Source organism: Aspergillus vadensis (assembly GCF_003184925.1).
Source record: "Aspergillus vadensis CBS 113365 unplaced genomic scaffold BO88scaffold_31, whole genome shotgun sequence".
Classification (NCBI taxonomy): domain Eukaryota; kingdom Fungi; phylum Ascomycota; class Eurotiomycetes; order Eurotiales; family Aspergillaceae; genus Aspergillus; species Aspergillus vadensis.
Window position 1 is genome coordinate 692 of NW_020292069.1, and position 23,737 is coordinate 24,428.

Consider the following 23,737-nt stretch of genomic DNA (forward strand, 5'->3'; position numbering starts at 1 on the left):
GTCTAATGCCCGGTCCAGATAAAGAAGACCTCTACTTATAGATAAAAAAAAAAAAAAAAAAAAAAAAAAAAAAAAATCTTTTTTATATACAAAAATCTAGACCAGTCATATAACTAGAGGATTGATATTATATAGGCCTATATTAAAAAATATAATCTTACTATAATAGGAGTGAAAGCTACACTGAATAAATAATAAAAAAAGAAATTATAAAGAAAAGTAATTCTCTATAAAACTCAAATATCTATATAAAGTTAAGTAAACTAAATAAAATATAATACTCAGAGAATTACAGATAAAAAATAAAAAGATTAAAGTTATAATAGTAACAAGAATACAGACAGAAGAGTAATAAAAATATAAAAAAAAAATATAAAAATCTAAGTTCCTCAGTCTATGAGTATACTTATATCCCGACCTAATACCACGCTGAAAGAGGAGGGAAGTAATATTATAAAATAAATCTTTATTAAAAGATTTAATTATCCAGTCTTATAACTGCCTACTGACTAATTAATATATATACAAAACCTCGGATATCCTGAGATTTTTATTTAAACACCAGCTATTCCTTCTTGTCCAACAGGCGACATACTCTTGGAACCAAGGGGCAACCCCTAACATTTTCCTGGTTTTTATCTTATTTACTGTCTGAGATCTCTTTTTTATGGTCTACAGAAACTGCTCAGACTAAAAATCAGAATACAGGCCTCTAGTAATAATCTCTAATCAGGTATCTATCTTCTCTGTAATAAAAATAGAGACCTGCTTCTTTTTTTTATTATAATTCTCTGGTCAAGATTTATTTTATAGGATAAGAATTATATTAAATTAAATCTTTAAGTCTAATTATATATTTCTGTTTTTTATTATCTACTACTAAAATAGTATATTCCTAATCCATGATATCTCTTATATTATCTGTAAGAATTACACGAGGGTTCTAGGCCTGTATATATTATTAATAATTTTAATATTTTTCTTTGATTACTATCTATTTTATATTATAACTATATTACTGGAGTTAATTATAATATTTTTCATAACTGAAGCTCTTCTCCAGGCCAACAGTAATCTATAATAATATATAATTAATTGAATTTTCTAGTACTGTAATCTTAAAAATATTTTTTTATACTACACTGCCTGCTTGGATCAGAATAATATTAAAGTCTCCTAGAAAGTCTTTAAAGTTCCTACTATTTTATTAGAAAAAATATAATTTCTTTAAGACTTTTATTTTCTAGTCTTTATTTTTATAAGCCTTGTTAAGTTCCTTTATTATCTTTTTATAGATGGCTGTATTATTTATAATCTAGTATTATAACAGGATTTTTCTTTCCGCGCTGTCTTCCAGTTATCCGAATACATAGACTACTCAGGATATATCATTAGAGTATATAATTATATTTATAAGAAATTTAAACTACAGGTATATTTTAAATCCTGGATAATTTTATTTATTTTATTTATTAAATAATTTAACTTCAGGATATAAGGGTCTTGGTTATAGAATTATATATTAAAAAAAAATAATAATACTGTAAGATATATTATTTATAGCTTGTATATTAATAATATTCTGTAACTTATTAATATATTAATTAAGTTATTCACATTCGTTCTGTTAGGCTTGCTGGTAGAGATTTTATTATTTTATTATTTATTATTCTGCTCCTTCTAACCTGCTTATAAGGTCGGTAAGGAATTATGATTATATTATATTATTTATTATTTTATTATTCTATTCTATTCTGTTTATTTTATTAGCTACACGGTCGGGCTCTATTCCGTGGATTATTTAAAAGAGCTATTCCTAATGTTAAAAATTACTTCTTGGTTCCAAGAGTATGTTATCTGTTAGATAAGAAGAAATAGCTGGTGTTTAAATAAGAGTCTCAGGATATCTGAGATTTTATATGTGTGTTAGTTAGTCAGCAGGCGGTTACGAGGCTGGGTGGCCGAGTCTCCCAGTAGGGACTTGTCCCATAACAAGAGGTTAGTGAAGCCTGGCTCAAAGATTATTACATTAAATAGATTAACTTTTTTGATATATACCCGAAGGCTCAAACTTAAGTATCTACTATAGTAAATATATTAAGTGCTTTTAAAGAATTAGATCTTGTTTCTCTAGATCTAAGTAAGATACTTTAAAATATAATCTTTAAGAAAACTAGCTATCTGTGTAATCAAAGTATATCTTCTTCTTTAATTTTTACAAAAACACTAATGTATTTAAAGTAATTAATAAGTACGAGTGCACATTGGCTTAATTACTTCAACAGTAAGATATGTTAACTACACCAATATAATCAGCCTTATAGCATATTTTCAAAGGCGCGGAGGTTGCTTTGAATCATACAGTTCTACTTGAGTGAAGCTCTTGAAAGACGAACCACCAAGCAGAAACGTAATCAATACTAAAAGAATGTTTTGAATAGCTTCACCGTACAAGAAGTGCTCGAGGCTTTCAACCATGCTAAAGTGTCAGAAGAACAAGCTGGTGATACAGGCCCTAGTCAGGATTAACCACGCCATCCGGCGCCTTCTATGTAGGATGTATACGTACTAGATGCTCTAATCGAGCAGTATCTTGAGACTTGGCCCTGTTAAACGTTGAAATAGGTGTTCAAAAAGCTTCATTTTTGTATATAAATCAGAATATTGATATACTACTAGCGGAGGTGGCCGACTCGCTTATGTGGCCGACTCGCTTGCCGCTTACGTTTCAAAGTATTGATAATCATATAAGCGGCAGAAATGAAAGGATTCAACCCGCTGCACCTCTCCACCATACTAACAAAACTACCGGGGTCAACCGGAGTATATTATTATTCAGTTACTGTGATCAAGATTATAATTATATAATATATTTCATATGATAGAATACGACTGTGTTCTAATGTCCACCTTGTGAATTGGATAATGAAACTTAAACGTACCAGGTACGAAACGAAACGACGCAGGTCCATTACCACCAACTGATGACGTACGGACCTGTGTAACGGGGTGTACGCATTTGTGTGCGTTTCTTGGCGCATTACTAATATGCATCTAGAGCGACAGAGCTCTTGGGTACCTGGAGCAAACTCGGGATTGCTTGCTTCGCTCAGATCAGATATACCCCAAGAATATCAAAGCTTTACAAGTAATCGTGCGAAGGCTGACTGCTTGTCATGAGAATCGATAGAATCTGGCTTCATGTACACCCTCTATCCGACAGCATAGTTATCATAGACAGCTGGCATGAGAGAAAGGTGTTCGGAGCCGGAAAAGCCGAGTCCACATCCTAATAATACACACGTGACCCCCAAATCATACAGCTGATGATGAATAACTGGTCCCTCGCGAAAAAGGTAGGCTCGGCTCCAGGGAAGTAGGCCGTAAAAGTCGACCCCCAGGCATGGCCTGATCAATGTAGCGGAGGAGCCCTGTTAAGAAGGGGGCACTCCATTCTTGTACCCATTTCAATTCTTTCGTTAGTGCCAGTCGCTCTTTTAGACGCAATCAACCATAGATTAAACCACTGGGGACGGGCCGAAGGAGAGGAGGACAAGCGAAGGGAAGCAGACCCGTTACTCCTTGGCCATTCCAAATGCTTTGTTCAGTTTCACTAGATTTTTCCAGGTTCCCCGGGATTGCAAATTTTGGTAGTGAAGAGGAACAATGGCCATACATCATGATAAACCGCAGGACGTGATGGGTGGCTACTAGTAACGAACTGGTATGTTAGTACTGAAGCACCAAGACTTGAGGAGCCTAGCATCTAGCAGACTACAAGGATTGACTCTAGTGTTCGACCTGGCCCTGCGGTGCCTGAAATAAGTGAAGGCGGTGATTGAGTCACGGTGCCTGCGTAGTGACCCAATCCGGCAAGACGGTGTATCTCACTCAGACTTAAGAGTTCTTACAGCCTCGCAGCCTTAGGCCAGACTAGTGCTGCTCAGCCACCAGGCCCACCCAGCGCCATAACATGAATTATGCCACTAGTCCTATTATAGCTATGATAGTTACAGTAATGAGTTTCCTATTTCAAACTTATTTCCTTTATTCAACTTTTATATATCTGTTCTGGCTAGCCAACGTCATATCAGTTTACAGCGACTCACACTATACTCTCAGTATACAACAATGGTGCGTATATTAATCGCATCTGAATCAATATACATTGCGCACACAACAACAAATTACCATAGACAATCAGTCTCTTCATCCCAACTACAAAGTCAGTCCAAGTCCATCCAAGTCATGTGTCAATTTATCCACGCAAATTCCAATACTCCATTATCCAAGCAACTTCCCCACAATTCTAAATCAGAATGCCATAGACTAAATGAGGTGTACCCAACATCTCCTTTGTCTCATCGGGCATGACAATCCAGGAGTATGGGACCTGTCAAAAACGCGACTAATACTGGTTTAAGGTAATTCTCCTTCACACAAGATACATAGAACAAGGAGAAATAATTTTATTCGGGCCCACGTTGTATTTTTACCCGGAAGATACAAGCTGTGCTTCCGTATTGGCAAACTACCAGGACTCGCACTTGATTGCCAGTTGTGGAATAGACCTGAGACGTCCGCAGTACTAAGATTTTGAGTCTGTCAATAGAAAATATAATAATACCGGGCATAGGAACGGGAGCATAAGGATTGATGTATCATGCTGTCATGGCTTGATTCCAAATAGACTGGAGTACATTATAATCTCAATTTTTTTTTCTTCCTTCTCAAGTGTGTTGCTCTTGATGCTGTTTGACGCACGTCACGTCGAAGAGTCGGGGTCCCCAACAGAAGGAGGTTTGCAGCCCAGGCTTGTCTACTATTGTGCTCCAGGGAGATGACAAATTCCTCGCCTCGCTTAGTGACTAACGGCTACTGTAATACCTCTACTGTAATACCTCGAGCCACATCCAGAAATATGCCTATTAAACATCCTAGCAGACCTTGCGAGCAGACTTATGCAGTCGGCCCCTTAAGGATATGCCTCTTAATTAATTTCGGCGTTCATGTGCGATATTCCAATATCTAACTTTCCCCCGGGTTAAATACGAGGCCCCAGATTTATGAGAATACTTGTTCGCCAATAACCTCTTGTTCTTTATACACTGAATACGCAATAGGGGTGTCACCAGTGGCTTTGACTAACAAGCAACTGCACGACGTACAAATATGTCGCCAATTATATTCTACAACCAGCCTTGTTCCCCCGTTTAGCACAGCTGCTAAACGAATCATTGAGAGCCGCTAAGGACGCAGCCAGGTTAGCAACCCTTATAACCAAAGTTCCACGGTCGCGTCCATTTTCTCTTTCGGGCCTAACAGGTGCCAACTTCTAATTCGCTCTCCCAGATCACAACCTTCTTTTCGTCCCAATCCGGTTCCGAAATAGCTTTCTTTCCTCTTGTTACTTGCTGCTGTCTAGGCCTCTTGTCTCTGCCTTTTCGGCAACCTCCTCATGGCCATGCTAGGTACATGCGATAGAAAACGAACCAGCACCGAAGAAGTGGTCTGCAGCGACTGAGAATATCACGACAACAATCGTGGGGCCGGAAATTCAGAGCGTGTACCGAATGTGAGAGCACCAGTACTGCATATAAGAATTGCCCCAGACAATGACATCTATCGGCTTTTGTGTAGGCTATTCTTCACCTACTTTCTCTGTGCTGACGTGAAAGTACAAAAGAAGAGTCAATATGAAATATATGAAATACATTACGATGAACTGGCTATTCGCTCATTCCACTGGTGCGGCATCCAGCAATTGTAGGGACAACCATGAACCTCACGATAACACATGAAGTAAATATTGATTCATTAACAACATCATGATCTCTCAGTACCAGTACTGCAGACACAATCATGGTGCCTTTTTCCTGTGCGGGAGGCTACGCTAGCTGTCTTCAGGGATAGGCTTGAAGGTTCTGGGGAACAGTGAATTCACACCACCACTGTCGGGATTTATTGATATGCGAAGACCTTGCTAATCCTCTTGCGCTAAATAGTCCTCACTATAATATAGTCCGCCTGCAGCACGAAACCTAATGCAAGCGACGGCGAAACGTCGGCGATACCACTCTCTTTTCATCGAAGCGAATGCTGGACTAAGCACCGGAGCGAAGGCAGGTATAAGTGTTGCCACTGGCGCTGCAGGGCTGACTAGGCTTGGTGTTCTGACTTGGTTATATTGGAGATATCACAAAAGGAGAAGTTGCGCGGGGCTGAAGCTTGAGTGTAAATAGAATGATAGCCAGCTATCAGATTCTTTGTGACCTTGTTAGGAGGGACAGCATAACTATGTAGCCGGTAAGCGTGTGATGTAAGCAGGTAGCACGGATGGCTGAAAGTGAGAGATACATTCGAGGAGATGCGACCATGGTATAACTCTTTGTTATTAAGGTCTTATCAGCATACAGGGTAGTGACGTGACTCTCTACAAATAGACAGGCGGTATGTTATGGCTGTCTACAAGAACTAGACAATATATAGCTTAAATTGCAGGAGTAATGGAATTAACAGAGCACACCACATGCGGTTAGATCTGCCCAAAACTGCTGTCACTTGGCAAGACCATTTTCTAGGAGACTGCATGTAATCACCGAGTTGATTCATCGTACAGATTGCTGATAAATTTGGCCCAAGAAGTAGAGAAGATCAACCCACTAGCGTACACTACATCGAGCAGATGCATAAGGAACGCGCACACCATACATAGATTTCGCGATCACTGATAGGGCTCTCAGCCACCCTTTACTGCGCCTCTCCCTTTAGTCTGTTAATGAGTCTACTGTCGGTTGCACAACCAGCCAGAGTATACATACCTTCGGGATTTACTGTTGAGGCTACATGCATCAGGACATTACTCCGGGGACGTTCCTGTTCCCCGATACGACTTGTTTCCTGTCCCTTTCTTTTATTTCATTTCGCTTTCCCGAAGCTGGTTGCCGTGTTTGGAGCCACTTCTCGCTCTGTCACCTGCATCTTCTCTATGTTTACTTCTGTGGTCGCTCCCAAAGTGAGTATATAATTGAGTTTAGTTCCCTCATTATGTTTGTTCCTGTGATTTCTTATCTCATTGGCATCTGCCGCAACAGCCTCCTGGAATATTGCATCTTTTTTTGTCCTGTGCCACTAATTACTATCGGGCAACTCCCCAATATCGTGCCCGTGACTTAGCGTCTCATCCTCTCAACCATGGAATTCAATGGTGGACGTGTTTTTTACTGCACTTGGAAGCAATGTATCAAGGTACAGATACTCTCATATGCCTTTCCATGTCACTTTCTATTTCAATAAATATTCAGTATGTCAAAGTGAGTTCCCTCCACGCTCACAGTAATAGGGGTTCAACCGCAAAGCGGACCTGCTCAGGCATCGCCGGATACACACCAACGAACGGCCGTATCTCTGCACCTTCAACGACTGCAATAAACGTTTCACCCAGAAAAGTTCATGGAAGGTACATTTGCGGACACATACGGGGGAGAAGCCTTATGTGTGTGAACACGGTGGGTGCCACAAAGCCTTTTCTGACGTATGCACCATTCTCTGTCACCGGTAGTATCTTGAGTTCTAACCACCACAGTCATCAAGTCTTGCCCGTCATCGCAGGATTCATACAGGCGATAGGCCATTTATCTGTCCGGAGCCAACATGCAAGAAAACGTAAGCCTTTACCTGTTTATAGTACTGCTGGATTTCTAACATCGTGAAGATTCTGCCGCAAGGAGACTTTAACCAAACATCAGCAACGGTCACACCCCCCGAAACCCGTGAATACATTCCATTCAGACAGCTTGCTCTCGGATTGCCCATTCTGTGGTCAAATGGCTGTTCCGGTCTCAATTGAAAATTATCTCTTGGCCCAACAGCCCTCAAATACTCAGACGACGTCACCTGTTCATGATGTTGATACCGACCAAAGCCTGCACGTAACGTCAGTGCCCGTACAATATCCAGGCCCGATATTAGCGCAACACACAATAGATACATTACCGGTCGACATACAGCATGCTCAGAAACACTACATGAAACTAGTGCAGCAACAACTGTTGCATGATCCTAGCCGCCAGGGCTACTTACCACCGGAGCTTCCGCAACCCTGCTTTAGTCTTTCGACGGCGAGATACTATTCGTCCATCTTCACCGACACTCAAAGTGACTACAACGCGTCAGCCCAGCTTCTAAACCAGCCTCAAGGGGTGGACTGGGGATCTTCCTGGATATGGAATAATGAGCCGTCAAATTCATTTGAGAACGACTGCTTCAGGCCAGCAGCCTTTCATGACTCCCATTCTAGCCAGGCACCTCCTCCGCTGCCGTTTCCTCTCTATTAATTGATCTTCAACATCGCGCCCCTTGTGTTACATATTATAGACTTAGATTTCACTGTATAGAAGCCGCAAAAGGGGTTGGGATTCAGAAAAATCATGTACGCTATCAGTATTGAATTTGCGATTCTCTAAATCGCCTTAGGCCCGGGTGATTTGTTACTTCATGTACGATGCGTGCGTAGTTAAATGCGGTCTGTTAATTTTCTTCCACTAATACATGCTGCTGTGGTTGACAGTTATTGTCTTTACCTCGACTAAGTGGTTGCAAGTTATAAGATTTAAGTTATAGGTTAAGACAATGGGCCTGCAATACGACGTGCTTGTTCCACCTACACGGTCGGGATTGGAGGCGTATATGTGTAGCACATGCGCTAACGTGTTCTGTGAGCCAGGATATTGCCTTGCGTCTCGATATATTCAATGCTTCATAAAGGCCTTGGTGGCCAAGTGGTATAGTTGTTCATGCACCCTCTAGCGTGGTTCTGGAATTTGCAAGATCTTTAGGTTCAGCAAAGCACTCATCCTGCTGTGCTGGATACTTCGATACGATTTAACCTCCTGTGCTTGTCCCGGTACGCCTAGCGTACATAATATGGCGCAGAATTTGCATAATGATAAGCGGCATGATAGTTATTCTATGCTCTTAGATATTCATTGTAGTCAAGCTAGCAATAACATTGGGAGTGATTGGCGACTTTCATTTCTGATAGAGTTGGCCTAGAACGCTGAGTAGCTGGGAGAGACCGGGTATTTTTGTACAGCTACCTGCAAATACGGACTCCCGATGTAGCTCCTACACCGGATACTTTTTAACCCTGCCTACTGCTTGCCCAAAGCATCTTCTCCCACTTGGCGCTCATTTGGATACGAGCTCTTCATCGTCAGATCAAATCTCCCAGGGCTTGAGACGACTATGCAATCGGCCCGACCGGCCCCACTTGCTGTAAGATCGAACGTACAGCACGGTAGCCACCGCTTCGTTATTGGCTTGCTGCCTTGTCGGCCACAGTGGGCCAAGCATGATTCAGCAAACGAGCTGGGACAGCTGATAACTAACTAGTTACCTACCCGCGGTGTGCGAGGCTTCATATCTCCGAGCGCATTTTACCGAAGAGCACAGTGCGCTGCCGTGCTGCTTCATGCCGGTATCGCGTCCATCCTGCGTGTGTCCGCAGCAAGATCCACCAGGCTGTTAGCGAGACAGAGCAGCTATTTAGTTCCCAGCCACATCCAGCGCGAGCTTTCTCTGCACTGGACATGTTGGTATTACTGATCGCGCTGAACTAAGTTGACTGCGGTTATACCAGCATCCAAAAATCCCTGTGGCAAGTTATTTAGACTGCGCTAACTTTCTGTCTTTAAATTTGAGCAACGATGTCGCTCGCTGCTAGTTCTAGAGAGCTATACCGGTACGCCTTGGGGTCAACGGAGGAACTGCTAACACGACCATTGTAGTTGATGAAAACCGAAAAAAATGATACTGCGCATGGATGTATACCACATTTCAGTGGCATACACTGCAATACTAATGTTTTCAAGGTCGTAATCATTTTCGGGGGTGGTAATCATCGGCTGAATCAATCCCCTGAAGTCCGACATATTTGCTAGTGAATAAATGAAAATGTGTCTTTTCTTGATTGAATTGCTGAGCCTCGCTCTACCCACAACTGTGTCTTAACCCCTATCCCTAAGGGAGCTTGTGCAGGTAATTCCGATACAATGTACCTGATCCGGGAAATGCAAATGCACGGTTTTGGATATTGCATTTCATGATGATCTGGGGCTCAGGGATGTCCGCCCCATTCGGATATTCTCTATTGCAGTCGACGCGCCTAGGCTTCTTCTTTGATAGCAATGGCGCTGGTCATGAAGTCCCATGCAGAATCCACATTTGACTCATCCATTGAATGATCAAGCCTGGTGGCAAAACTCTTGGCGGCCGTGGCATCACGTCTTCTCCTACGGAGTACCTGGTAGGTTCTGAAGCCCGATGAACTTCCGTCCCAGGATGGGTCCGCCATCCACTCGGCTGCATCCCATAAGTCCATCTAGATCTCCAGTGAGACGGATTTTTCCAAGCGCATATCTCTTTCTGGGTCATGAGATATTCGATCTAGACCTAGCTCTTGCACATCGCTTCCATACTAACTTTTTCGATTCCCTGTTTTGTTCATTCCCGGATTAAAGCTTCTGTGGGGACTCGGTGAACCAGATTCGACCTTTTTAGTGTTTTTCCCGATTCGTCCACCGAATCATTCATAGCCTGACCATCTTAGCCAATTATGGGGCGGCAATCAGACCATATATTTGAAATTTCTGTGCTAATACGTGCTGCAACTTGTACTTTCTCGGTGATATAAGAAGAGCTAGTTCAGTATATGTGTTTCCATCCCCATTGCGCATGGTTCTCGTAAACTAGGTATCATCATTGTCTTCGGCCGAGGTAGGCGCGGCGCTGAATCGTACATAGTTCGGTTGCTTCGAGGGGTGGGAACTATTTCATTTTCTTGGGTTCAGGTGGAGCTTGCCGGCGACCACTGCTGGCCAGCCTTCGGCTGGGTTTAGGTTCAGTTGCTACGCTTTTGATGGGCTGACTATCCCGCCATGCTTAGTGTGCGCCATAGCGAAACCCACTATTGCGCGGCCATCACGGTCGGATAGCCTACCCTGTAACGAAATCAGTAATATATAATTTTCAGTTCTTGAAGTTATGTATTAATATATAAAGTAATTGGTAACATACAAAACCAGAAACTTAGTGGTGTCATGATAAAAGGTTAAATATAGCGTATCTCTTAAAAGGAAGCTGAATTGCCAATTTATTTTATAAACACTCGTAAGTATATGTATTGCTGGTAGCGGAGGCAGCCTTTCATGGGTAATTATCAAGATGACCTGCACTGGGCACTTCCTGTCAGTTTAGAAAAAAAAAAGGGGAGAGTTGTTGAATTAGGGGAGGGGAATTGACTGCGTCAGCAGTAAAAATAATGCGGTATTGGGAACGATCAGGACGCCAAGCCCAGGCTCAAGCCACCTCAGCGAGGCCCCTGATAAACTGTCTCCCATTGAAAAGGGCAGGTACATTTAAGTACAACGGTTGCCTTTACATACGATACTACTCCGCCAGTTAGTGAGGGACTCTCCGTCCTTGCTTTCGGCCGATGACAAGACGAATTCCGATGGTACAACTTTAAATGGAAAAGTGCCATCTTGGTGTGTGTCCACAATAATAGCATCTTGGCTGCCAATCGGACTCTATAAACTTGACGTATGTGCTCGCTAATATGCGTCTTTATAGTTAATTTCCCCGGTTTTGTTGTTCTATGGTTTCTAGTTTATATTTATAGTTATTTGATCATGCTATCCTTCTAGATACATTTGGAAGGCTTTTCCTCGTCTTATTTGAATTTGCTCTTGTTTGGTACATGTGATGTTATTTTGCTTCCAACTAAGTTTCCTCCAGCCTATTTAGGAAAGCGACACGCTATGAGCGCCTGCTCTGTAATAGAATGATACTGGGAGATGCTACTTTCCATTATATTATGATGAGAGATCTCATTGTCTCTTATGGAATATTCAAGGACATGATGGAAGGGCTTTGTGGCTAACAATCATGGCTATATATGTTGGTACATATAGCACATAAAGCAATAGCTGTTATAGAAAATAAAACACAACCTTCAATATGATACTAGAAAGCACGATGAAATCGCCTGCTCGGGACGGGCTCATCACCTGCCTATACTGTCATTGCTGGCAGAAAAAAGCCAGAAAGGCTTCCCGATCCAGATCCCCATTAACGAATTTGCTATGGTTCCTAACAGAGCCACCTTGGAGGTGATGTTTCCTTACTAACGAAGGCTCACTACCATCCACTATATCTCCATTGAATAAAAATGAGGTATTATCGATTTCAGTGTCCTTATGACAATGGCAGGCGTGCCCTAGTTGATTTTCAGGGATATTGTTGAACAATGTACAATAGCTTCTGTTGTCCTAGGTCAGATGTTGTTGTCCCTCTCCTATGCTAAATTGCTGTAACATGACATGAAGACTTACTCTGCATCGCCAGATTGGACCGAATGTCCTACATTTGAATTGGTTTGGAAGGCGAGTACGGTGTCGTCCTGGAAGCGATTGCTGCGGACTTCGGTTTGGCCTTGACGAACATGAACGACTTCTGCTACTCCCATATGGTGTAGGTTGCTTGCATTGAATTGTGTGACCTATGATTTGATCAGCACGTGTATGTTCGTGGGCATTGTGTTGCATACCTCTTCGCTCGATTGAGTGTTGTTTGTGCCACTTTCACTTGGATTATTCGACATTGGTACGAGTATGATCCAATACCCTACTTCAAGCCAGCTACCACTTTTATCAGCAAGTGATCTAAGAAGAGAGTGGGCTACAGGCAACCACCGGAAACCAAAAGCCATAAGTAGTATTCTTTGAGGAATTAGGCTAGCACGCGCACGGGCCGTAGGTGGCGTTATGCACAATGACTGCGGCATCCGTGCGACGCAGCCTTGCATCGTAGAATAGTGCATGCCTCAGTTCCCCTTCTAATTCCAGGGACCTCGAAGTCTCCGCAGATTTTCGTCTTTCCCAAAATATGGTCTTCTCGTGCCACACAAAGCTTACACGAAATTGGTCTGAGAAAGTTTTACTGTACTGCTGAATTCAATGTGATGCGAGACATATAGATTCTAGGTATTGCTACAGAGCATTCGATCTGCGTTTTCCTCGAGATTTTTAATGTAGACCAAAAAGCATGTTATTGGTCGAAAGGAAGAGAGTGGATACTACTGGTACTAATATCTCGTCAGTTAGCGGCGAACTTAGTCACAAGCGTATTGCTGCGCGCATGCACCCGCACATACTCCGCAGTGTTTGGAGGCTGTGTCTGCGCCACAATTATAAGCTGGTAAGTTATGTGGGGGTTTATGTACTTCAATACCGGCCAACTCAACTTGCGGTCCGTGACTATTCTAACAACCCGGAAAAGATGGACTACAGATCTGAGTGCTATTCCATTGCAGGCTGAATCCACACGCATCTAATATCATCAAACTCACCGGACTAAAATTAAATTGACCGAAGACAAACCGCCAAAGTCGGATTCCTCGAGCCGAGAAGCCACCACAAAGACACATATACTAATCTGTTATATGTCTTCTCGTGGTCTCAATCTTATTGTCTGGACAAAGCTGGCATGATTATTCTGTAGTACTACTCTGAAAGTGCGGTGATCTCGAAAAAGTTGCAGCATAGGTAGCTTTTACCAAAAATTTTGCTATAAGCTGCTAGAATCTCCTGTCGCTACTTTGGGATGCTTTGTTAGATCTGACTAACCTGGCCTGTTTGAACATCCACTTCTATTCAGGCGGAATTTCTCGTAAATCAACGAAAGTCAACTTTTCTGGTTATTGCGGTCGCTGCCGCCTCGGGAGACTGATGGAGTGTAGTTAGTTCGTTTGCACTCCGATTTAAGGGATAGCCGCAAAGGTCAAAGGTCAATCAGAGATCTGAGTGTCTCGGCCGAAGTCTTTTCTAATCGTGCCGGAAGCTTCCGAGATAACAACTTTACTAACCAAGACAGTTGGTTGTAAGTTACAGTTACTTCATTTCACTACTAATTTCAGACTGGTATATAATACCTTAGTCACTATCCGTCTGGGCTTATAAAAAGGAATCTGTTGAGGGAGTAGTGCATGCTAAAAAATAATAGTAAAACAGGGACGCGTATATTATAGATGGATAGTCTCTGTTCTGATAGGACGGAGGTCCAGGGACAGCCTGGTTCCCTAGTTTTCCTCTATGTCTTTTCTTTTGTAGCCCATGGGTTACTGACATGGCCTCTGAAATTGAACTGCAAGTTCAGTGCTGTTCCAACTTGAGTTGTCAAAGTCCATGTTAGGGCAGCTATCTTCGCGTGTAGTCAAAAGGTTCACTCTCGGGAGGTCCGAAAAGCCCATATAAATATAGCTGGAGCTTGAGTGGCTTTCCATTTTCTGGATACATTTATTATTGTTGATATTATTATGATATATATCTCATAGTTTCTTAATTTACTGGGGGTTGGTGCAACAGATATATAGCAGTTTTCAATATATTATTAAATTCTATTAACTGAATTTCTTGCTATTCAGTATAGTAGAATTAATCTTCCAGACTACAGTATGGTAGTGTGATACGATGTACTTGTGAGAGTAGAAAGCCTGTTAACTAGGTAAGGAATCAACCAAAACGCACTGTAGATTCGTTTATCATTGACAAAAGTAGCCTAAATCCACATAATAGACTAATCTTTGGGGGTTCAGTACTACATCGTAAGGGATCACTATCTTATACGCGACGGAAAGGGGTAGGATCACTATCGATGACCTCACGACCATGATAGCCACTGAAATACGTCATCCCGATGACCTTGGTCACTTTAAATCTATCCGTTCTATCACAAGCACATCCCGATTGAACATTACTCAATTTGAGTACAAACTACGATTCTCATGAAACAGCTACAGGGATAGTCTCTAAGAATCATCCAGGCATCACATGAAAGCTATTAACTTCTGATTCATCTTATTGATGTCGGAATAAGACCATAAGAGCCACCCTTACAGCGCGTGAGCCAGCCGGTTCCAGTGTAAGATGTCCTAAAATATCCTTTATCAGGGCATATGAGACCATTTTCCGACCAACTACACTGCCAAAGCAGAATCCCACAACACCACCTTCAGCGAAATGAGTACCCAGATTTCTATTCGCTTCCTCAGCTCTCTGTTGCGCCTCCTCAGAATCGCCTTCCAACCCGATTTCTAGCATAATCGTTTCTGTGTCCGCCAGAAAGGCCTGCATCTGCCATTTCTGCGCCTTAGCTTTTAGGTCCTCGCCACGTCCATCCAGGGAAAAGGACGTGTTAACGATATCCACCAGCCCTGAATCGTCATATGCGTCCTCTATTATGGACGGAGCAGATTCACTGACTCCATTCAGCTGAAAGAATCTCAGCCATGAGGATACTATAATAGCCGAGCTAGGATTTTGGGAATCCTTAGAAATTTGGGAGGGCAGAGCAGTCGAGCTTAACCCAATGGAACGGAGCCACCGGGTTCTGGGAATTTAGTTACCATTGATACCGTGTCTTCAAAACGAAAAGGGAAAGAGAGCCAGTACATACTTAACATTGTCAACTGAATCTTCACGGCATCCCGATACTCGGTATTTTTAATTGCTGTAACAAGCATCTTAACATATACCAAGTCATAACGATTATGATGCTCGACTGGGAACGAGTTCAAGATATCCTGCACTGAGAACCCAATCCCTGCGGGAAGGGATAAATGAAACTGGGTAGAAGATATATCAAAACCGTGGAAGCAGCGGTCTGGGGAGAAGCGTTTGGTGTTCAAGGAATCCCGGGCTTCAACAAGGCATATTCTTATGTCCATAAATCAGGGTGGAGCTTTCATACAGCCATGGAAGTAGACGCACCCAGTTCCAGTTCCGACATCGGCAACGGTGGAGATATTGTCAAGTGGTATTGCGCTATCGATGAGGCAGTCGACAACGTCGATAAGAAATTTGTGTTGTGCATTGAGCCTTGTGGGTTTTTGAAGTACTTTGCCATAACGATCGAGGGTATTCCAAACTAACCGACTGGACTCAGCCTTGTCCCTGCCAAGCGGGTATATTTCTGGGGTATCGTTCATAGTTGGACACTCTGGGTGCATTGGTGAGGAAAGTTGCCCTGCATTCCTCCGGATATCTATCTACCGATAAGAAATCCGTTTACCACCAATACTAAATGATCTTGGGATTGATATGTGCTGTGGGCACCTGGAGGCTGTGCCTGCTGACTTGTTTACCCACTCATGTGCAGCCTGAGTGCTATCATCTACCTAGCATAAGTGGTAAAAAATTAAACCCCTGATTTAAGCTTTTGTTCGCTTTTTTTTCCCCTCGATATGTTAGGTGCAACCAATATATTAGCGGGCATACGACGGCTTGTTGATCACATCTACTGTTGTCATGCCGGGCGGAAGCGCCATCCGGTGCATGTGCTCTCTTAGGCGTCGCACAAAAAGCGCGTGACAGTAATAGAGAGTAATACCGTATAGTGGCCTGCCCATGACTGGTTGATCTTTTCATACAATGGCTTCTTTTTTGAATCCACCGATAAGCGCTTCTAGATAAGAGCTGCTCAGTCATGACAGGTGATTGACTAAAGCCTTTGGTCGGTGTACAGAAGTGGACACGTATATGGAAGTTCTTGAGGTTACCATACTGTTGCTAACGTAACTCATGTTCCGCGCGCGGCCGGACGGCCTATCTATTTCCACATAGAGGATACCTTCAAGCAAGCTTACGGACATATGGATGAGAGACACCCTAGATCCTTACATTTGTTTTCCAGATTGATGGGTCCTGGTGGGCTACAATGCTATTTGACTATCGTTGCGGATGCGCATCATTGTCGTGATTGACACCATCGCGGTCTCCGACATGGACGGGCAGGCCTTGGCTCAGCAACCAGACGGGCCAGAGCTGTACACCAGCATCCACTTTCTCCCGGTGCCAAGGGGTGATGTGTTCGACGAGGCATCCAGCGCCGGGACAAGTCCGGGTCGCCCAAACAAGGGCCGACCAGAAAGTAGGAGGGTGTTGACCCATGGGACCAGCAACAGGCGCAGTGTGCTTGCAGAGCCAGCTCTAGGACATGGGAAGTGAATGGATTCCGTGGGAGAGCGAAACTCAGATGGCGTCTAGCAAGGGAGGACAAGCAGCGGACTTGAACAATCCTTTGAAAGGTGGCCGCAATCGGAAGGGAGAAGTAATAAATCAAATGGAAGCAATTAAAAACAAGGAGACAAGAACTCAAGACGATGAGAGAAGAGGGGAGAAGATGTGCACGAAGCGAAAAAAGAATCGGGGAAGAAATATCCCCGTGATCGTGGACAACGATCGATCTTGTCAGGATGAGTGGCTGGAAGTACCGAGCAGGTACCTGCACTCGGACCTGATGCATTGTGAGTCCGACCAACCAGCAGAGGGAAGTACATGCGAGTGACTTAAACTCCGGTAGTGCCTTCACGAGCAGACTAAACTCGTTTAGAGACTGGCCAAGGCGGATTCCACGACATCATTGGTCGACAGCATTGATCGTTACCGTATGAGGGAGGGTAACAATTGCGCGGGTTCTCATCCGCAATCCGGCCGTACGCGCTACTCGTAAACCTCGATCGATCTGAGATGATCTTGACCCTCCTCCACTGTGATCATCGATCTCCACCACCTGCTAGAACTTTATGTCACTTCTGTAATGTACCTCTCTTCGGCCGATTAGCAACGGGATGACAGTCAGCCGGGCAAAGCGGATCTCATCGTCCTCAACATGTCCTAATGTGGGAATTTCTCTACACAGCTTGTCTGGATGAGCCTATCTCGCTTGATTATTGGATAGTAGTCCACTCGTCTATAGCGTGAGATTGTCAGCTTCACTGCTAAATACCACGGAATATACTGCCCAGGTATTTGAACTACTGATTTGCTTGCCTATGAGCAAGCTTTGCCCCCTTCATACTCAATCTAACAAGATAAATACTATCAATATCTAGATACCTCACCTATGTTTCAATATAAAATGCTCCCCAGATGATCAGGCCAATAATTGCCCCCCAACCCACGCCCCACCCCAACCATCACCCCCAACCCAATCCATAGGACCACCACCCAATCACCGCTAGTAGTAAATAGGTTGGTAGCTAACGCCTCAGACCCAGGAATATCATACTTCTTGCCTTGCCTCGGTACCGAATATCCATTCATGTCCATATCCCATGGCCGTCTATTCACTTGCCCTTTCCAGCGCACAGAGCCACTAAGTAAAGTAACTAACTCGTCATGATTTTATTTTTCCTATTATTCTTTGTTCATTGAGATTTTTTTTGTTATCTCGGCATCTACTGCCATTGCCATCCCCTGAGCCCCTTCTTTTGCCTCTCGTGGCAATTTCACTAATCCCGGGTAGTCTTAACTGCTTATTTTGTGCATGTTTTCTCATGCCCTGGTAAGGAGATCCAGACATACTTGGCTTGCTAGTGGCTAATGATGGGAACTGCAGGGAACTGCTCATGAATCACCCGGGCTGATAATCACAGCCTATGTTCTAAGCCGTGCGGCAGATAGCACCCTCAAGAAGTCGTATTACATATTCTGCCGAGAAAGAAGGCCTCGTTACTACTCAATCCTCGGCCATCCATTCCAAGAGTTTCTCTTCCTTCACCAGGCGATACTGCACCTCGTCTAGGCTCGGCCCTTGGCTGGCTGAACTGCTGTGACCCGACAGCTAACTTCGCTGCTCAGACCACCCTCGGTGCTAGCTTTCCTAGACTTCTGAGTGCCCCTCATTGACTGCCGTTTTATCTAGCTTTAGCCCCCGTCTTACACCCTTTACTTTTATGTGCTCGCATCCTATGTGTACAAGGGCGTGGTAAAACATTCTCCTTCCCTCCATTACTGGTGATCCGGCAGCATCTTCTCGTCTCACTGCTTACCCATGCCAGTCCATACGTACACCACACTGCTTACCCGCCACAGTTCGCTCCATCCACTCACAATGGGCTCCCCCGCCATCGATGTTGACGTTTGCCCTCATGCCCGGACAAAGGAGGAGAACCAGGAACGGTAGGCTGCTATCAAGACACTTCTCTTCTCCTCCTGCGAACCCACTGACGAGGACAGTGCCTTCATAGCCGCCTCCCGCCGCAAGGACCGCAGCTTAGATGCTCGCGTGGAATCGGCCAACCGGGCCTCCAGGCTGCACAAGCAGCGGACTGGCAAGGCTCTCCTAATCAGCCGGGACATCGTTGAACAGGAGGCCATGTACGAAGAGGTCGATGGCCGCTACCAGGACAAAGTCAACCGCATGCTGCACGCTCAGTTGATGCAGCTGCAGATCGAGTTCTACCACAACCTCATAGCCACTTTTGCGGAGGACCGCCCGAGTGCCCTGCACCAGCGTCGGGCTAGCCGTTCCCGCCTCAATTCCCCGGTCTCTCTCAACGGCATCCGCAAGATTAGTCTGGACCTGTCTGGGCTGCGTGCCTCCGTCTCCGAGGGGATGCGCACCGAACTGGTGACCAATTCATTGGGCCCCCACCAGAGTACCTATGGGGCCCCTCCACCCACATACAGCGGGAATGTCAAGTCGCCATCGTATCGCAGCGTCGTCCTCGCGCCGTCGGGCCAACTGTCATCATACTTCACCCAGGCCGTGGGCGGACTAAGGTGGCCGGCGCAGGTTCCAGCCGCCACAATGGGTGAGATGAACACCATGTTAGTCCGCCAGTTTTGGGACCGCATGAGCTCAGCACCGGTCATCCCCGCTCACACAATGCCTTTCCATATGCTTGAAACTCACACGGTATTGAGCAGTGGTGCTACAGTGCCTCCAACGACAATAATGTCTCTGTCCTCGGCAAATCGACAGGTCCACCCGATGTACCAGCAAACTTGTGCTCGCTCTGATTCCGACCGAGCATTGCAGACATTGAGCCTGGCCAACCCGCCTCAGAACAACTCTTCGCCAGGAATGTCGATGGAGACCACAGAGCCTGTGATGACGCCGGATTTATGCTCGACGTCCAGCACACCTCAGTCCCCCACATCGACGGGCCAGAGCCCGGGTCTCTGTGGCCTAGATCTGAACAAGGACGAGAGCATGGGGCAGAGGCAGGAGCACCACATGGATTCCGATTATGAAGGATTCAGCCGGTTCGAGTTTGGACTCAGTAGCGGCAGCAAACTGCCAGAATTCGAAACAGTGTTTGATGGGCTTTTTCCTATGGAAGATATTCCCGTCAGTCCATTAGTACACTAAATTTTGCTTGTTACTTGTTGTTTGATTGTTCTATCCTGTATTTACTATTTATACTTCCACCTTTGTCTGCTATTGTTCCTCTTTGGTGGTAAATTATGGCTTGCCAGGTGTCGTGTGTATGAGGGAATATGATACTCTGAGTGCGTTTAACCAGGTGACCCATAGCGTGAATGCTATCTAACTCCCTAACTTTTCTCGTTAGCTGGGCCTTCAATCCCGAGAGCTTCGTACTTGATTCTCCGGGGGGGTGGAGCGCATCGTCCCGACTAGACCGGTCAAGCTCCAGGGAACTCTCTGAAGGTAAGTTTATTTCTTCCCATAAACAGCAACTTCATGTATCGATCCTTGCAGCTTGCACAGAAGAGATTGTCAGGATTAAAAATACAGGGTGAAAGAAACTTTTTTCCTTCAATCCTTTTTCGCTGCATCATAATGACTTAGTACGAAGGCACAAAGGGAGTTACTGTTATCTGTTTTGTGAGGTTGGCTACCAGATATACTCGCGACTGACCGTGGGATTGCATGTTAAGCACTTGAGAACTAGATGAAACCGTTATCTTCACCAGCTCATTGTTTGCATTCCTATGAGCATTTTGCCACGTAGAGAGAAGTCTGCTGCACTTGCTAGTAAAGAATTTGGAATTTTATCCGGCGCACTGCTTCCATTGTTGATCCGTCCGCCGAAAGTGTATTCAGGTCGAAGTTGGGTTAGAGAAGCAGCCCGCTATGAAGAATCAATAGCAACCGCAGACACCCAAATCCGCCAAGACGTGGGATGCTTATAAATATCCTAGGATTGAGGGACGACCCGGACTTGTACCCTGTCATACTGCCTGACTCACGTGATTTCGACCACACAGTCGCGGGTCCTGTTCCAGTCTTTGCACACCATTTCACCTACCAGCAGTACCATCTGCGAGAACGCGCTATACCATCCGACCAGTCTGCAGTCGAGTATGTCCTATGACTCAGAGCAGCATAGATCATTAGCCACTCCCCATAAGAATTCATTTCCATGCTATGGAGTCCCGGGCGAGAAGGCTACGCTAAAGCATTCCATCAAAGTACCAAAAGTTACTTCAACCGATGATAGCTCTAAAATGGGATACATAGAGGTAGTAGGCATCAACTGAACCCATCAACAGCCAGCGGAACAACCAGTACTTTCAAGTTATTAAACTGGTAACACAAGACATACACAAACCGAAACAGTCCTAGTCACATTTTCTATATACAACTTCCAGGTAACTATCAGCATTCAGATGATTTTGCCGGGTCATACAACTGAATAGACAGTTCGCAATCCGATAGAAAAGACTTCCATGAAACATCACATCAATTCCAGCGTGTAGTACAATTCCTTTATATCAAAGAAAATACCCTTAAAATAAAACTATAGACAATATGCACGAGCTTCCTGACAGCTAGAATATGGTTTTTGAAATATTTAATATATTATCATTTAAGAACACCACAGCTACGGGGCCGGAAAATCTTAATCCAGCCCTCGAGATCAAATTAAGCTATAGATTCTACCTGCCCATACATTACATCGCTCTCTGTTTTCTTTCATCAACAGTTAATCTTCGCTTCGTTTAAGCCTTTGCTTTAATCTAGATCAGAAAGAGCAGTTTTCTTTTTCTTATTTATTTTTCAGCATATTCCACTCCCGGTACATAGCATAAGATGCACTCGGTTGTAAACATTACTCATATACTCCCAAGAAATTATGCGTTGGCAGATCTTACTAAATATCTAAGATAGCTTAGAAGGTTTTTTATCTGAGCAGTATTACCAAGGATCCTCTTAATCATCAGTATTTCTACAACTAATAATATAAACAACGGTTGAACGGCCCATCCTACTATCCCATATAAAAGATATCTGCTTGATACTATTATATAGAGTGGTTAACGGCCAGGGTAGGGTAGGTTAATGGAAAAATTTATACACTGCCGTCAGGTTAACAGTTAGGTATAAGATTGCTTTATATCTAACTGCAGAATAGTTAAAAATAAGATAATTAATTATTTTAATTATTCTTAATACTAAAACTTACCTACTATATTTTTTTAAATTTCAATACAGGTAAGATATACTCAGGTTAATAATTATTTATTTTAATTATTTATATTTTTTTAATAATTAGTATAAGACTAATTTTCTTGATTTTAAAGATAATTGAAAAAAGAATATAATATATTTTATTTTATTTTAATTTAATTAATCTAAAATTACCTTGGGTGGTGATAGAAATCAGATTTCTAAAAAAAAATCATTTTTATAATATAAATTAATAATATAAATATATATTTATAGCTTTATTTTAATTATATATTATTTTAAATTATTTTATTTGTTTAGTTTATCTAGAAATCTGTATTTTGCCCAGGAGACTTTGTATATTATTATTTTTAATTATATAAATAATTATTAATTTATATGTCTTTGTATTTTCTTTTTTATTAAATTATATATTTTTTAAAAATAAATATTTTATTTTTTCAATAAATAATTACTGTAGTTTCTGTCTAGATATTATTATTTTTACTAAATACTGCAGTTCTGTTGATACTATTAATTTTAATTAAATATAACTTATTATAAAATATTCAGACTTCTGTACTAATCGTGGTTTCTGTTATCTTAACTAGCTAGTATTTAGCCTTACTTTAATAAATAATTCTGATTTAGCTGGTATTTCTTATATTTACTATAATAATACAATACTATTAATTTATATAATTTTTTATTATCTGGATCTTGGTCTTAACTATTATTTTAATTAAATTTATTGAAATTATTTTATTTTTATTATCTGCTATCTTCGAGGTGTTTATTGTATATATATTTATTGATAAAAGTATAAATAGAAAGAGAAAATGAAGATTAATCTAAATATATTCTATCTATATTAAAATCTAAGATAATATAGCAGATAGAACTTAGTATTAAGAATAATTAAGATAATTAACTGTCTTATTTTAAGATTTAATTATAGCCAGGTATTAGATGTCTGTTAACCTGACTATTAACCTGACAGCAGGTATAAACCTTGCCATTAACCTGACCTGACCTGGCTGTTTGCTACTCTAAGCTAGCCTGGCTTTTTTATAATTATTATAATTTAAAAGAATTATTAGTTATTTATTTTTTTAAAAAATTCATTTAGATTATTTTATCTTAGCTGTTTTGATATTATTAAATATATATTAAATAGATATTAATAATCCTGCTAGATAACTAGCCATTTATAATATCATTTAAAAAAAAGAGTAATTAGCTGTAATATTTAATATTATATAAAAACTAATTAGATAATTATATTTAATATATTTAAATTAGAATTTTTAATATGAGAGAAGAAAGAAAAGGACTATAAAAAATACATATAAATAATAAAAATAAATAAATAAGATAAAGTAAATAAAATTAATAAATAAAATTATATATGATCTATAAAGTAAGTAAAAACTATATTATATACTAGATTATATGCTATGTCACGTCGCTTGCCATCACA

At 42.3% G+C, this 23,737-nt stretch overlaps 5 protein-coding genes across 5 annotated transcripts; 2 read left to right on the top strand and 3 right to left on the bottom strand.

The window, feature by feature from the left end:
- Window positions 1-7,181: 7,181 nt before the first annotated feature.
- Window positions 7,182-8,336, top strand: BO88DRAFT_397415 (C2H2-type zinc finger protein; the record flags this gene model as incomplete). The annotated part of the gene is made up of 4 exons (XM_025705279.1): window positions 7,182-7,248; window positions 7,343-7,534; window positions 7,586-7,665; window positions 7,715-8,336. The coding sequence occupies exons 1-4, from the start codon at window positions 7,195-7,197 to the stop codon at window positions 8,334-8,336; spliced, it is 948 nt and encodes a 315-aa protein (XP_025558059.1). The 5' UTR covers window positions 7,182-7,194.
- Window positions 8,337-11,749: 3,413 nt separating this feature from the next.
- BO88DRAFT_491484 (uncharacterized protein) lies at window positions 11,750-12,714 on the bottom strand. The gene is made up of 3 exons (XM_025712861.1): window positions 12,608-12,714; window positions 12,393-12,559; window positions 11,750-12,321 (listed from the first exon to the last, which is right to left on the bottom strand). The coding sequence occupies exons 1-3, from the start codon at window positions 12,659-12,661 to the stop codon at window positions 12,081-12,083; spliced, it is 462 nt and encodes a 153-aa protein (XP_025558060.1). The 5' UTR covers window positions 12,662-12,714; the 3' UTR covers window positions 11,750-12,080.
- A 2,201-nt stretch (window positions 12,715-14,915) lies between these two features.
- BO88DRAFT_351344 (uncharacterized protein) lies at window positions 14,916-16,045 on the bottom strand (the record flags this gene model as incomplete). The annotated part of the gene is made up of 3 exons (XM_025703536.1): window positions 14,916-15,447; window positions 15,510-15,773; window positions 15,990-16,045. 3 exons carry the CDS (start codon window positions 16,043-16,045, stop codon window positions 14,916-14,918), a joined length of 852 nt encoding a protein of 283 aa, XP_025558061.1.
- A 628-nt stretch (window positions 16,046-16,673) lies between these two features.
- On the bottom strand, window positions 16,674-17,430 carry BO88DRAFT_180525 (uncharacterized protein). The gene has a single exon (XM_025701734.1). The coding sequence runs from the start codon at window positions 17,359-17,361 to the stop codon at window positions 16,804-16,806; it is 558 nt and encodes a 185-aa protein (XP_025558062.1). The 5' UTR covers window positions 17,362-17,430; the 3' UTR covers window positions 16,674-16,803.
- Window positions 17,431-18,951: 1,521 nt separating this feature from the next.
- On the top strand, window positions 18,952-20,214 carry BO88DRAFT_429626 (uncharacterized protein; the record flags this gene model as incomplete). The annotated part of the gene is made up of 2 exons (XM_025709173.1): window positions 18,952-19,019; window positions 19,077-20,214. 2 exons carry the CDS (start codon window positions 18,952-18,954, stop codon window positions 20,212-20,214), a joined length of 1,206 nt encoding a protein of 401 aa, XP_025558063.1.
- Between the last annotated feature and the right edge of the window lie 3,523 nt (window positions 20,215-23,737).

What these genes read in the sequence shown, in the direction of transcription:
- BO88DRAFT_180525 (XM_025701734.1), bottom strand. Translation starts at nt 17,361, where the DNA reads ATGCATCAGGTCCGAGTGCAGGTACCTGCTCGGTACTTCCAGCCACTC.
- BO88DRAFT_491484 (XM_025712861.1), bottom strand. Translation starts at nt 12,661, where the DNA reads ATGTCGAATAATCCAAGTGAAAGTGGCACAAACAACACTCAATCGAGC. An exon ending in ACACTCAATCGAGCGAAGAG is followed by an intron (nt 12,560 to 12,607) that starts GTATGCAACACA and finishes ATCAAATCATAG; the next exon opens with GTCACACAATTCAATGCAAG. An exon ending in GTCCAATCTGGCGATGCAGA is followed by an intron (nt 12,322 to 12,392) that starts GTAAGTCTTCAT and finishes CTAGGACAACAG; the next exon opens with AAGCTATTGTACATTGTTCA.